This window comes from Rhinolophus hipposideros (genome assembly GCF_964194185.1).
Source record: "Rhinolophus hipposideros genome assembly, chromosome: 8".
Lineage (NCBI taxonomy): Eukaryota > Metazoa > Chordata > Mammalia > Chiroptera > Rhinolophidae > Rhinolophus > Rhinolophus hipposideros.
Genome location: NC_138054.1, coordinates 47,176,557 through 47,191,580, shown reverse-complemented (window position 1 = coordinate 47,191,580; position 15,024 = coordinate 47,176,557). Strand labels below are relative to the sequence as shown.

At 37.3% G+C, this 15,024-nt stretch overlaps 1 protein-coding gene across 5 annotated transcripts in view; it reads left to right on the top strand.

Annotated features, from left to right (window-relative positions):
- Positions 1-15,024, top strand: part of PDE4B (phosphodiesterase 4B) — a 480,594-nt gene that overhangs the window by 438,455 nt on the left and 27,115 nt on the right. For 4 of the 5 annotated variants that reach the window (XM_081054844.1, XM_081054845.1, XM_081054843.1 and 1 more), the window contains one exon: positions 336-448. In XM_081054844.1, coding sequence (XP_080910970.1) covers positions 336-448 — 113 coding nt within the window. Of the gene's footprint in view, positions 1-270; positions 449-15,024 lie in introns of all 5 variants that reach the window. The other variant, XM_081054848.1, reaches the window with a different exon arrangement.

Genomic DNA, 15,024 nt, shown 5'->3' with positions numbered 1-15,024 from the left:
CTTCTGCCTTTAGTTATAGGACACATGTATGCAGATGAGCTTATAAGAGACGGCTCCCCGCCTCCTTCCTCAGAGGAAGTTTCTTGGTAGATCACAGACACCTCATCCAGGAGTGGGGGTGAAAACTTGGCACCAGGCATCCCCGGCAGAGAGCACCGCGGTGATTTGTTCTCCTGGTGGAGAGAGCTGGAAGGAAGGAGTCGGCGCGCAAATAATGAAGGAGCACGGGGCCACCTTCAGTAGCTCCGGAATCAGCAGCAGTGGCGACAGTGACTTGGCTATGGACAGCCTGCAGCCGCTCCAGCCTAACTACATATCTGTGTGTTTGTTTGCAGAAGAATCTTATCAAAAATTAGCAATGGAAACGCTGGAGGAATTGGACTGGTGCTTAGATCAGCTAGAGACCATTCAGACCTATCGCTCTGTCAGTGAGATGGCTTCTAATAAGGTAAGAGATGACCGTTTTATTCATTGAGATGTGACCACGCTTGTATCTCCGGGCTCCCCTGGCTTCTGTCTGCAATAGAGGTGCACCCAGGAATGTGACTGACTGTAAGAATAGGTTTGTTGCTCTGCCTCAGAAGATTCTGTCCCCAAGTGCCACACTTTGTTTGTATCTTGATGATACAGTAAAGTTTACAATCCTCAGTATGCTTTAATTCCCAGACACCAATCTTCTTTCTTCTTGATGTAGCTCGGAATATGTTTAAGTTGAGAGGTGTTTATAAAGTATACAAATTGCTATACAAATGAAAATGCCTTTTTAAAAACAATTATCAGGAGGATAAAATCTGAATGAATTCATAGGGTAAAATGTGTAAAATATGGCATTGCAATCAAGTGTTTGATATAGATAGGTAGATAGATAGATAGGTAGATACATACATACATACATATAGATATATATACATATATATATAAAATATACATATATATATATATATATATATATATAAAGAAAATAATGTGACTTCCATATGTATCAATGGAGAGAATGGTTTGCCCTGAAGTTTCATAAATTCTAAAATTCTTCTCAAAAGGACATTCTGGGATTTTCTAACATTTATTTTGTGATGCGGACATGGCTATGATTGAAAAAAAGAAAAAAAGAGAGAGAGAGAGAGAGAGAAATACTTTGTCTCCAAAAAGATAAAGTTTTTTTCTTAAAAGTTTGCTGCTTTTCAAAGTGGAATCATTTGAAAGAAATGTCCACTCATACTGCAAAGAAATGGTTTTATTTACAATCCTCAGATAAAACTTAGTGTTGAAGAGCGTTATCTATCATGTTATTTGTTTAATTAACACCTGGATTTAGAGGGCTAATTTATGTAGTAAGAGTTGTTGCTTTTTGTTTGTATTTTTCCCCGTGTGTGTGTGTGTGTGTGTGTGTGTGTGTGTGTGTGTGTGTGTGTGTACAGCCTTAACATTATACCCTCATAAGTACACATTTTCAGGATCCCCGTTCAGATTAGCTTGAGGTGTTGTCTTACTGTCTTATGGTTCTGGGGCTTGGGAAGAGATTTTGCTCCACACCTGCATGCTTGCCCTTTCCAACCCAAGAGGTGCACTAGCGAATGTGGGTCCCTCCTCCCTCTTTCCTGGGGTTAAAGTACCACCTTCCTGGCAAGGCTTGCCGGCTAGCTCCTGCTCAAAGGATCTGAGCAGAGGCATTGCCTCCTTAGGAGGTCCTGGGTGGGGGAGTGGTGACCTCTTAGTCTTTGTGTTTTGGTTAGTGATGGGCAAAATAACAATAATAACAATAATAAGTCCTTTTCTCACATTTTAATTTATATTCAAGTCGGAAAAAAAGAGAAAATGTCTGAGGCTTAACTATTTTAAGCTGAAGTCTAAATTCTGGGATTTTCCAGACTGTTGTAAATCTTAACCAATTGCCTCCCCATGGGGAGGGCTTAATTGCTTAACTTCTCCAAACCACCTTGGGACTCCATGTAGAAAGTGTTTCACACTTGCTTCAGTTTACTGTCCAACATCAACAGACACTCTGTTCTGTGTATTTTGTGATCATTAATACCCATACAAGATGTAGATCCAATATTTGGAGGTAGCTTTTCAGCAGGTTTCACCATCAAGGACTTGCTGAACTTTCTTCTGGAGTCACTAAGTAACAAAGGCAACTAACTCTGGTGTGGGGGAAAGAATACTCATTGAAAAACTGTGAATTGCTATTATTTTTCACTTTGAGTGTTGCTATGTTGCAGATTCTAACTAGGTTTGTGTCTGGAATGGTAAAATTAGACATTTTCTATATTGCAAATTTATTTAAAATTGTTTGTATTCAGTGTCATGGTTAATAAGACTCAGACCAGAAATAGTGCAGGTCCTGGTAAGAATTCCAATCACTTCAGGCTTCCACTCCTCCTTTATGGTGTCATGTACAGAAACCAATGAAAGTTGAATAGAGCTAACCCTAAAGAAAGGGCTAAACCTTAATTCTGACGCACTTAGCTTAAGTTTAAGTAGAAGGCATTCAGCCTCACCTATCTTCTAAGTCTACAGTGGAAAGGTTGTAAGGCAAAACAATTATCCAGTGGATGAATAACATCCAGCTGACAGCTGAAGTCAATGTCAATTTTTAAAAAGATCTCACTCTTTTGACTTAGCTACTTCCCCCCCCTCCCCAAAGTCTTGATTATCCGATAATTGTCTCAGGTAATGTTTAATCCATGGCACATATGATATAATGAGAATATTTTTGTGGCCACCAAAAAGAAATTGATCTATATTAGTTTCTTGGGAACTGAGTTATCTGTGATTAAAAATGAAATTTCACGTTTGATTTTAAATGTTGAAATTATCGGAGCGTTCTATCCAAGTTGCCGTTTAAAAGTATAGTCGTCATCATCATCATCATCATCATTACTGTGCAGTCTTATTTGGGCATCCTTTTCTTACCCTAACTGAACAAAGGAGCCACGGCAAAGCTCTGAGATACAGTCTTGAAAGTGAGTGGGGAAATGTTCTGTAGAGCAGTATGTAAACAGTATGGGCTTTGGAGTTAAAAGATCATGGTTCAAATCCTGTCTCTGTTGTTTATTAGCTACTTGACCTTGTCCCACTTACTTAACTGCTCTAAGACTATTCTCACCTGTAAAATAGGGATAAAAATGATACTTACCTCACTGGGTTGCTGTGCAGATTAAATGAGATGTAATGCATGAAAAGCACTCAGCAAAGCCCCTGATGTGTAGTAAAAGTTCAATAAACAATAACTTATCAATAGTGTCAACTACATCTTTGCAAAAAAATTATGTGTCTCTAGTTCTGACCAGCTAAGTGACTGACGAGTTGTGTTTGCAACTTCTGAACTTCAGAATGGTGATGGGCAAGGCAGTGTTTTTCTTAGGGGGGTGTTTGGGAATTGCGTATGTGCAGTCTACCCGCAGCTCGTAGAGAGTTGACTGTGTCTAGTGGAGTTTTTGAAAAGCAAGCAATCTCTCATATTTACTTCATCTGGGTAGGGTTGTGTGTTTTTCTTTCTTTCTTTCTTTCTTTCTTTGTTGGTCTTTCTTAACTCTTTCACATTTTGAAGAAAATTGTGACTTAAAGAGTAGAACTGGCTTTCCCAAGTGTGCTTCAGAGCCCAGAGTGTTACAGATAAGGAACTGTTTCTGTGATTTATAAAAACATAGTTTTCTTGGCCCCCAATTTTCTCATTTCTTAATGCTGGCCACAGGCCAAATGGAATCCCAGAATTATAAAGAAAAATGAAGTCAGTTGGGGTAATGTCATAGATTATTTCTCCCCAAGAATTTCAGCAAGGTGGAATAAACTAAGTGGGAGTTTTATGAGGCAATGACTTTGTTTTTCAAGAGGGAAAAGATATCTAGTGACCCTTTTCTCAACAGCCCAAGTTCAGTTAGATGTGTTAGAACTGTTTTCTTTAATAACAGATTGCCTTCATAGATTTGTTCATTAATTTTGGTGTTTCAACTTTGTCACCACCTGAATTAGAAGAATTGTTTTACACTTCAGTGAAAAGCATCAGAGCATGAGTTTCTCAGTGGCAAAACAGTCAGATGTTTTGAAAACAGGATGCTTTGGCTCTGCAGTATAAAAAGAGGAACGGAAAGAGAAACAGTATAGAAAGGAAGAAACCAAATAGCCTCAGCAGGATCCCCAGCCCAACAGGCATAAACACTGACCTATCTTCCTGACCTTCACTGGGGCTCAGTTCCTGACCTCGTGTCACCAAAGCCAATCGACGTCATTGGAGGAGGATAGGAGGAATGGCGCAGCTGCTGTGAGGGTGACTAGAATTTCCTGTCTCCTTCCTGACAGACAGTCAGAAAAGTACAGTGTTGCAACAACAGCGGCTGAGCAAGGACCAACACAGAACAATGCCAGTGAGGCGTAGTGGTGACTGATGATCAAGAGGGAGCTTTTACTGAGAGACAGAGTTACTTGCCTAAAATTTTCAGGTGAAAAAATGTCAAAGGGGTCATTCATACACATCGTGTGGAATGTTTTCCTAAGGATGAACATGCTATGGTGTTCAGTAAGGAGCTGTGTACAAGCAACACGTCACTGTTCTACACCTTCCACAATCCTTTTCTTTCTAGACTGGCTTTGCCCTGTGACTATTTTATGAGTGCTGCAAAGGTTTGAGCCCAGTTAGGAAAATGGATGTTCTATTGTTTAAAAGAACAGTCCTGAATAATATTAGTACTCTCTTTAGAATGAAGCTTCTGGACCTAGCACTTCAGTAAACATTTGCTAAGGAAATCTATGAGATAGGAATGGTAGATAGTAGGTCCTTTTTCTCTGAAGGCATCATGAACTCAGCTACAGGTACCATCATCACAGGGGAAGTGAGTCGCCTGGGCTGTGTACATTTATTTTTCTGGTTGTTCAAGGGTGTTCCTCCTGGCGTACTGAACATGAAGGCATCTAATTGCCTGAGCTCTTGGGTGGAAAAGAATGAAGTCATACAATTGGACCAGCCTGGATCCACCTGGAGCCCAAGCTGTGTAACACTTGAATGTGATCATGATAGACTGATTGCCCTAAAGTTGGCTGAGTCTTTTCTAGCTAACTGAACAATCAGTGAGTATGGGAAATGTTGGATCCAGCAGAACTGAAATAAAATAGATCTTAGTGGTCAAGAGAGTCATATTAGAACTCTGTCAGGAAGATGATAAGTAGGTGACCAACTACTGAAAGGGATTAATTTCACTCTTGCCCGAAATTAAATGATATAATTAGAGCAGTACCACCTTTAGGTCAAGAGGAGTCCTTTCCCAGGCCCTGTGCCCCAGCCTGGTCTGCTTCCAGCTACACTCGACTCCAAGAGGCAAGGAGTCTTCCAGGCCAAGGGAGCAGTTGTGCTCCCTTCTCCAGACCACAACGTATCCATTGGACTCCCAAGTTCTCTGCCTAAATGGTTTTGAACCCATTTCCAGGGGCCTGGATATGCCCCTTTCCGGGGCGTGTTGCACGAGTGTACATCCTTAGGCCCAAGGAGAAGACAAGAGGCAACATTCAGCTATTGAGAGTTATGTGGGAGGAGCTTGGACTTGCAGGCTGTGGCAGAGGGCCTACGAAAGCCCATATACGGGTCCCAAGTAGTGTTAGGTCAGCGGGAAAGAATAGGGCCGGGTGTGGTCCAGGAGGTAGATCCCCTTGCACTGTCATATCCAAGGAATTCAAGAATTCGAAATTCAATCTGGCCTTTCAAGCTGCTAAGGGATGTCTTTCAAGGTAGGAGTATTGGAAGTAGCTCAATTTACATCTTGATATATTTTCCACTTATGGTGTATGGCCTCACAATTGTTAGAGGTGACCCTGGATTAGAAAGCAGAATAGGATGAAAATCAGTATTGACAGCCAAGGGGTGGGGGCGGAACTCACACATATTTTGATCTTTTTAGTGCTCAGATTTATGTAGAACTGGAGGCAGCCAAGTGAAAAGAGCCTGGGAATAAGCCACGAGTCTGAATAAGCCTGCTTCAATTTAAGTCTGTTATCTTAAACAATGAAATCATTTTGTATCTTTGCCTCTTTCTTATCTGCAAAACAAGATAATTGGAGAATACTATCTTCATGGTCTCCTTCAACTCTTGCATTTATTGATAGGATAATAATAGTGAACAACCAACCTATGTTTACAGGTGTATACTATGTGTGTAGACATTGTGCTAAGCTCCTTACCTGCATTCTGTCATTAATACTCACAGAAACCCTTTGAAATAGGTACTATTGCCCCCTGTTTTACAGACGAGTAAAATGAGGCTTACAGACTTGAAATAAATTGCATAGAGAGCCAGGATTCACACCCAGGCTGTCTTCACCATCAGTGATCCCAAGAGGGTAGATAAGTATAGAAATATAGAGGTATTTAATATCTCTTATAAGGGAATTTTGTTGTGGCTTCTGGGAGGTCTTATTCTTTGCACTCTGGCCATCATTCATTAGATCTTATTTAATGTGCAGTGAGACCAACCATTAATCACCTTAAGCTTAGTCTTCTTGGCTGGGAAGCAAGAAGAGGGGAAAGAATAACCACAGTGACAGAAAATGATGGTAAAGCACTCATAAATTGTAAATAACAATGTTAAACTAATCCACTGCCTATTATGGATCAGTTTGTTAAATTCAAGGCTATTTGTTTCCCAAAATTCTATTAACATCGCCTAACGTAAGACAGTCAAGTTTTGTTTAAAGGACCTTAACCTACCCTCAAATTCCCTTTTTTCCCCAACCTCCAAAATAAAAAGAAAATAGAAAGGTTATTCTTTTTTCCCCCTGAATTTATTATCATTCAAAACATTGGGACAATTTAATCATATACTATGTCTTTTCTAGTGCACGCAACATGAAAATAAAACAGAAGAATGATGCTTCCGTGACAATAATTAATATAGGGAAATTTCCTAGAAGTAACATGTAGACTGTCTTCCTTGGACTTTGCCTTCAAACAAAGATGAAAGAGAAGATTAAGCTGTTTGTTCTTATCTGGCATTATTTCAGTTACTCTTTCTGTGATAAAAATAGCGTTGTATTATTGAGAGTGTAATTCAGTATTCCAAGTTCTAGTCCTATGAAAACTTAACAAATCGAAGATTTTGAACATTGTCTAGTACTTTGTAACAAATTTGAAATGTAATCTATTTTGCTTAATTTAAATATTTTGCATTCCTATTTACACAGCCATTTCCTTCACTGAATTCTAATCCATTTAGTCCAATCTTTCCGCCAGCTCACTTGAAAATCCCCCAAGTGAGCAAATCTCTAACTAATAAGCAGGAATGAAGTAAGGTAACATTATCTTTGATTGTTGCCTCTGGCTAGCTGATAAGGGAGCACATTATATTCTTAAAATCTGATAAATAAGTCATTTTAAGGGGAGCCTTTCCACATGAAAAAAAAATCCAATAATTATATTTAGAATGTCAAATATAATTCTAGAACACTAGTTTTGAAAAATAGAGTTACAATATACTAATGCAAAAAAATATTTGTTTTACATTTTTTTCGTACTTCTTTCTTGTCTTTTTTTTTCCTTTTGGACTATGTCCCAATCTAAAAGGCACCCAAAATCTAAGCCATTGTTATCAATGAAAGAAAAGCCAAGAATGGAACTTACTCTTGTACTATTCTCCCCACACATTTTACTTCTAAGTCAAAGTGTACTCAGCAAGTGGGGATAGCTCAGCTCTCTGGAAGCCAGGACTTACCACCAAACCAGAAGATGCCAGGGCAAACTGGTGCTACAGTCAATAGATTCACATTCGTGAAGACACTGTGCCAACTGTTGATGTGCATCACTGCATGTCCCTCCACTTAAGCATTTTTCAGGGACCTGCAGGCCCCTCTGCCTTGTCCATTTGTACGTGATGTTTCCCTCAACCCGTGCCAAACTGTTTAGTCTCCTGGATATTTTACTGTAACTTCCTTTGTTTGATTTACTTTAAAGTAGCCAAGTGTTTCCACAAAGAAAAGACTGTTCAGTTATTTGGAAATGAAGAAGACAGTAAAACTCCTGTTTCTTTTGTTTCTGTTTTTGGGAAGTGTCTAATTATCTTTTTCTCTTTATGGAGTAGTTTAAAAGCTATCAATCATGGAATGCTGTTGATCAGTCACATGTTTCCTTCTGCTAATTGCTTGCAATTTTAAAAGATACCGCTTTTCTAACCTACAGCCTTCAGAGATTGAAATTTAGTGAATTTATTGAAAACAAAATTCATCTTCATGGTTCAATTACATCTCCTTTTTTTAGCTCTTCAAAATATGGCAATTATAAAAATGATCATTAAAACCTTTCAAAGGCCAACTTCCCTTCACTCTTTGCTAACAGCCTAGTGCATAATGTTATAAACTTCAGCAATTATAAAAATGAAATTTGAGTACAAATAGGAAGTAAAAGTAAACCAATTTAAAAAATTTAGGTTTAGCACAAAAGGTTTTGCTATCTGCAAAGATAAATTTTAAATAGTTATTTTGGAAAGAAAAGAGTAAGAAGAGAAGTTATTTTTTCAACTCAGTCATATAGGTTGTGTGCTACAGCTGATCAGACAAGGCAAAGTGAAGTGTTAATTTGGCAACTATCTAAGGTCATTGGTCAGTGTGGATGGTGAAAGTTGATAAATCAAACCAAAAAGATCTAAATATATTCTTTCTAGTTAAAGTTTCATATGGTTGCATTAGACAAAATCCCAGAACTTTAACCCCAAAAGGGAGCCTTGGCTATGATCTATTTGAAAACTTCATTTTATAAAGGAGGATTATAAAAACTGAGGATCAAATACCTAATGTACTCCAAAGATCTTTTTAAAATATAAAACACAATGTAAATAAAAATTAATTTTATTATGACGTGACTTCTCCAGAGTCATAAGGTTAACTAGTGAAGAATCGGGCCTAAAATACAGGTCTAAATACAAATTTAGCTTGCTAGTTCTCTTCAACGAAAGGCTGATTCAGCTTAGGAAAGATAGGGAACATCCCCTCCTTCAATTGCATTGATTTTTAACCTCCTCATCGTCCATTTACCGTTCTTGAGTGAAAACTACATGACGGAATCATTTCAACCAAGGATAACTAGTTTAGCATTCCTGAAAGTTTTGTGATCAAAATAGTTGGAATGAGTTGCTTTCAATTGGTTGTTTTTCTTCACTTTTTGCTGTTTTAATTTCTGAATTAAATATACCATATGACTTATATAGACATAGCTATCTATCTACCTATAGATATCTATATCTATCTATCTATAGATATCTATATCTATCTATCTATCTATCTATCTATCTATCTATCTATCTATCTATCTATCTGCAGGGAAAAAAAGTCTCATCTTACAAAAGCAATCTGATTCTTTCCTTAGGTTAGATCCCCACAAATGGAATTAATGGATTAAAGGACATGAACATTTTTAATGCTCTTGATAGTTATTTGCTTTTCCACTAACCCAAATGACAAAGTTTGAGTAGTAAAAATCCCGTGATTCATATAACTGCCCTCAACTTCTTTGTATTGCTTCCTTTCCTTTCTCTGAAACTGAAGGTGGTAAAATTGGAGAGTTTTACCAACTGATGAAAAATAGTCAATGCTTGAATTCTCTCTGCTACTTAGCTTAGGATGCTGAAATCGAGACAGTGATCTCAGTTTGGTCCTCTCCCTACACCTTAGAATGTTTCTGTCCAGTAACCTAGATTATGTCAAATTCTCACAACTCAAATATGATTTCTGGATTTTTCAGTCATATTACCAACATCTTGGAGTTGGGTTCAATAGTGTTGGCAGCTCCATATTTAGATAAAATATCAATGTAATTAATGCCTTATAAACATTTAAAATCAAACAAACCTCATTTATAGCAGATTAGAGACACATTTTTATGTCTTTAAGGAGCTTAAGATGAGGTTTAGTATTTGTAGAGGTCAAAGTTAAGCAAATATTGCAAATATTTTGTTGTAAAATATTGATGAATTCTGAACTATTAATATAATTACTTAAAATGAGGAGATGTGGGAAAAAATAAAGGGAAAAGGACAGAAAGAGTTAATTATCTCAGTTATAATGTTTATTAAGGTAAATTATTCCGCGGCTAAGATATACCTGATAGTCTCACTTTAGCGTTTTGGTATCTACGCATTTTTAATCATTACTTATATAAAAGTAAGACCAAGTGAGGTAATAATTCTTAACATATCATGTAGAAAATAAAAAGAAAATTCCCAATTTCGGGGGAGGGGGAAGTTTACACAGCTTAGTGTTTTGGGTATTAGAATAATATATAGAAGACTTGAATTAAAAAACTAAAATATTTAAAAGGAGATTCCATTAGAAGGGGGGGATAATTTTAATAGCCAGGAAAATCATTTGTGTATATGAAAAGAACTGACAGAGTTAAAAAAAAATAGACAAACATTTTAGTGGCTTCTGTTGATTGAAACAGTGGTCTTCTAGCTTTCTCTCTATCCTTGATATCAGAAGATCTATCGAAAACATGGCTTAAGATTATAAGTAAGAATTTTATTATAACTTACAAATCAAATATAGGACTCTACCCCTCTCTCTCACGTGGTTTTCCATTGTCTAGAGAACTTCCCTTTGGCTTAAACATATCACCAAGCCCTATACTAGGAGCCTATTCCTAGTATGCCAAACTTGTTGGCTTTCTTTTTTTGCAACTCTGCCTTAACTACTCTGGCTTTGATCACAGTTTTACAGGCCATGCTTTTACCTATCTTGTCAGTTAATATAATAGCCAACATTTTAGTTATCTGGGGTTTTATTTATGTCTGCTCCAGATTGCAAGGTCTTGAGGCCTGAAATTATGTTTGAATTTTTGAGACTCCATATTTGCTTACAAAGGCTTAAAAAGTATCAAGGAGGCAGGGCTCTGTTTCTCGTTAACTGTAAGGAGAGAAGTGAAAAGCAAATGAAGCTTTTGTCATTTCCTGGTAGTTGATAATGGGTTTATTTGGTTTTGACAAGCTCTCCGCAATTATTTCAAAAGCTCTCTGATTTGGTCATTTACAAAATTTGTTGACATGGGGATTTTGGATAATTAACCTCTTTTGTTTTTTTGACCAATGCTAAGCTGGTTAATGACCTTATCCATATTAAAGAAGGACATTTTCTTTAGCATTGTCAAAAAATTTAAATTATGGGACATTCTTAGTGATAATGTGCATTTCCAGTATACTTTTGCATGTCCATTTGATTGTGAGAAGGGGACCTGCTGATGGGTCACGAATGAAATGGACTTCAGTTCCCGCTCTAAATATCTCTCTCATAGCCCAGAAAGGGCAATATAACCATCCAGAATTCTACTCATCTGTCAGCCTAAAAGGGCACAGTGCCCTCCTGCCTCAGCTCCTATCCATTGAGATTGCTACTGTTGGCTCCAGTCTCTAATTGAGTCAGAATGATTTAGATATATCTGCGCTTATTGATGCAATGGGTATGTTTTTCTTGGCCAGGTCCAGTACATTATTTGTGTTCTTGTCAGGTGAGCTGCCACTGAATTTTTCTGCGCTGTATTTTAACACACTCTGGATCTGGTTGCACAAAATGTATTTGCATCCTTCTTACCCATTGGATGGAAGCTTCCTTGATAATATCTCATCAATATTTACAGTATTATTATTATTTTTAATTAAAGTTTATTGGGGTGACAATTGTTAGCAAAGTTACATAGATTTAAGGTGTACAATTCAGTAATACATCATCTACTGTGTTTCCCCAAAAATAAGACCTAGCCAGATCATCAGCTCTAATGTGTCTTTTGGAGCAATAATTAATATAAGACACGATATTATATTATGTTATGTTACGTTATATTATATTATATTAATTATATTATATTATACCGGATCTTATATTAAAATAAGACTGGATCTTATATTAATTTTTGCTCCAAAAGACACATTAGAGCTGATGGTCTCACTAGGTCTTATTTTCGGGGAAACACAGTATATATCACAGTGCGTGTTCACCACCCAGAGTCAGTCCTCTTTCCATCACCATTTATTTGATTCCCTACCGGTATTATTTTTTAAACATTTTAAAATCAGTTAATTTCAGAGTTTTTATTTTATTTTGATTGTGATAATGTAAAATACTCTTTTACTAATATTCTTCTTTTGCATGTTTAAGGTATTAAGATAAGGTCATCATCTAATGCTGTATTATATGTCTGGCATAGTAAAAATTTCAAACTGAGGAAGGTCACAAATTGCCTTTCAAAAAAGACCCTTCAGAGTCCTGAATAAATCCTAAAATAGGAGAACCTTGCCAAAAATAAACACAAAAATAGGAACCCCATATATTGGGTTAAAATGAGTAAACTATGAGCTCTTTTTCATAAAGGAAATGAAAGATGAGGAGATATTATTAAGGATTAATTCAGGAGAGAGTTTTCTTTTCCTTTTTTTAAAAAAAATTTATTGGGGAATATTGGGGAACAGTGTATTTCTGCAGGGCCCATTGGCTCCAAATCGTTGGACTTCAATCTAGTTGTGGATGGCGCAGCTTAGTTCCAAGTCCAGACTTTTTTTTCGGTCTTTTTAATTGCAGGGGGCGCAGCCCATCACCCCATGCGGGAATTGAACTGGCAACCTTGTTTTTGAGAGCTCGCACTCTAAACAACTGAGCCATCTGGCCACCTAAGATTTTTCTGTTTTGATCATTGCTTTTCAAATCTAGCTACATGACCTGTTTCCCCCAAGATCTTTGACTCTGCCTGAGGGAACACTAGTTATGGGGCAAGGCAGGGATTTTTAAGGTCCATCTCTTCACTTAAAACTTATTTGCTTCCAAAACTTCTTATGGTGCCAGGAGAGAGTATTAAATAAAGGGACACTCTCTTTAAATGTATAAATGTTTGTAATTTTTGTGTTGCTAGATTCAAGGTTGCATGTAAGGAAACATGTCTGAAGAGCCCTTTTCTACTTACATAGGCTCTCACCTATTTGTCTCATGATGCTCACCTTGAAGAAAGTATTGTTATAGTCTCATTTTCACTGTGAAACCAGGATCAAGAGAGATAACTGATTTTTCTAAGTCCTTCACCTACTAAATGGTGATGCTTAGAATCAAACCTTGTTCTTTCTGCTCTAAAGTCAAATGATTAAAAATTGAAGAGAAATTCACAGGGAAATTTATTATAGTCTTATATGACTTGCTAACACAACATACAGTTATAGTATTTTTAAAGCTAGAGCTCAACCAAGCCTCCTTTTTATTTTCCAGACCTCAGTTTAGATGTTATTTCTCTGGAGACACCTTCTCTAATTATCCTAACTCAATAGCTTATTTGTTTCACAGTTTGCTGTCACAATTTATGATTTTGGGGGTTTGTTGTGGAACTTAGTTTTTACTCCCTTAGACTGTCAGGTTACTGGGGACATGCATTGTGTTTACCTTGTTCACTCTTGTAGTTGCAGCATTTAGAGTAGCTCTAGGCACCTGGTAAGCATTCAAATAAATATTTGTTGGATCAATTGCATGAGGCTCAGAAACTTCATCTAATTTGTCTAGGACCAGCTATGTTGTTAGTGCCAAATCCATTTTAGAACCCAGGAATCCTGTTTTCTATACACTGCAGCATGCTACACTTAGGTGCTTTCCAAACCTAACTGCAGTTTTTCTAATTGTTAGGTTGAATGAGAAACCCCCACTTGTTACACAGTGACCCTTTAAAGTACCCTCAGAAACAGCGAAATCTTGCTCCCTGGACTTCTCCCAAACTCAAAGTCAGATAACAGCAAACAAAGTCAACAGGGACAAATGCTCTTTCCTCGTGAGCAGAAATATGAAGCACATTTTTGTTGTTGTTTGGTTTGTCATTGGGGTATTCGGTTTACCTTTCTCTCTGCATCCTGTGGACAAGAGTCTAAGCCCTTCAGAGACTGGCAATAGCTGTTGCACACTCAGCTGGAAGTATACTCATGAAAATGTGTCTGAAACTCAGCTACGCTCTGTATCTGTTGTGTCTGGAGAATAGCATTAGTCATTCTGTCCTTGTTTGGTTATATTTTTCATTCTTGACATATTGCTGATACTCCTCTCACCCCTCCCCCAGCCACATATTCAATTATTTCAGATGCATTACAGGATTGACCTCAACTGAGGAAATCTGAGCAAAATGCATACTTGGAGCAATTATCCTTCTGTCAGGCAATTTGTGGCCATTCATGGCTTTTGGTTAACACATAAAGAGTTTTTGGTTAACACATAAGAGTTCCTTAATTTGAGGAAATTGGCCAAATCATGGAATCATGACTGGTTAAAGTTAACAACAGCTGGAAATCTCCAAATAGGTATTTTTTTGTTTTTGTTTTTATGTTATGGCTTCAATGCAAGGCCATTTTGAGTTATTGTTTCATTTGACAGACTTCATCTATCTTCATCTATCTTTCTGGCAATTCTGGTTTACACTCCGTAGACTAGTGAATAATGTAAATGTCAACCAGTGAGGCAGAATTTCTAGGAGTAATTCCTGTGGCATGTAATCTACATGACATCAATGCATCACACCTTCAGCAGCATCTTGTGGGAATTGTGTAGTTTATTGTACAAACTTTGTCAACAATGAGAAGAAAAGAGTTTAGGTTCGGAAGAGCCAACAGGAACCTCCACCCAAATGCAAACCCAAGTGAAGAAGGTACCAAGAGCTCCTATTTTTTTTAAATTTAAAGACAAAACTCAGCTTCAAGCACAAGTCCTGTGGAATAAACTACAAGCCTAAAACAGTCTCAGACATTTTGCCAATCACTTTTCTATATACATTATTTCTAAACTTCCCCTTTTAAAGATGGAAAAACTTAGTCTCCAAATAATTCAACAACTTGCCAAGTTTGGATTTTATTTCCAAACTCAGTTGGATTGTCAGCTGATCCTGTGTCATGCTAGAATGTTGTTGGGTCTGCTTCTGGAGTTTTCTATATGTTGTTAGCCCCACTGGTAAGGTCAACCTGTAACCAGAACTTCCTCTTATGCCTATGTATCCAACTCTGAAACTATTTTTATAAGCCTTCAGTAAACGCAGCAAACCTATAC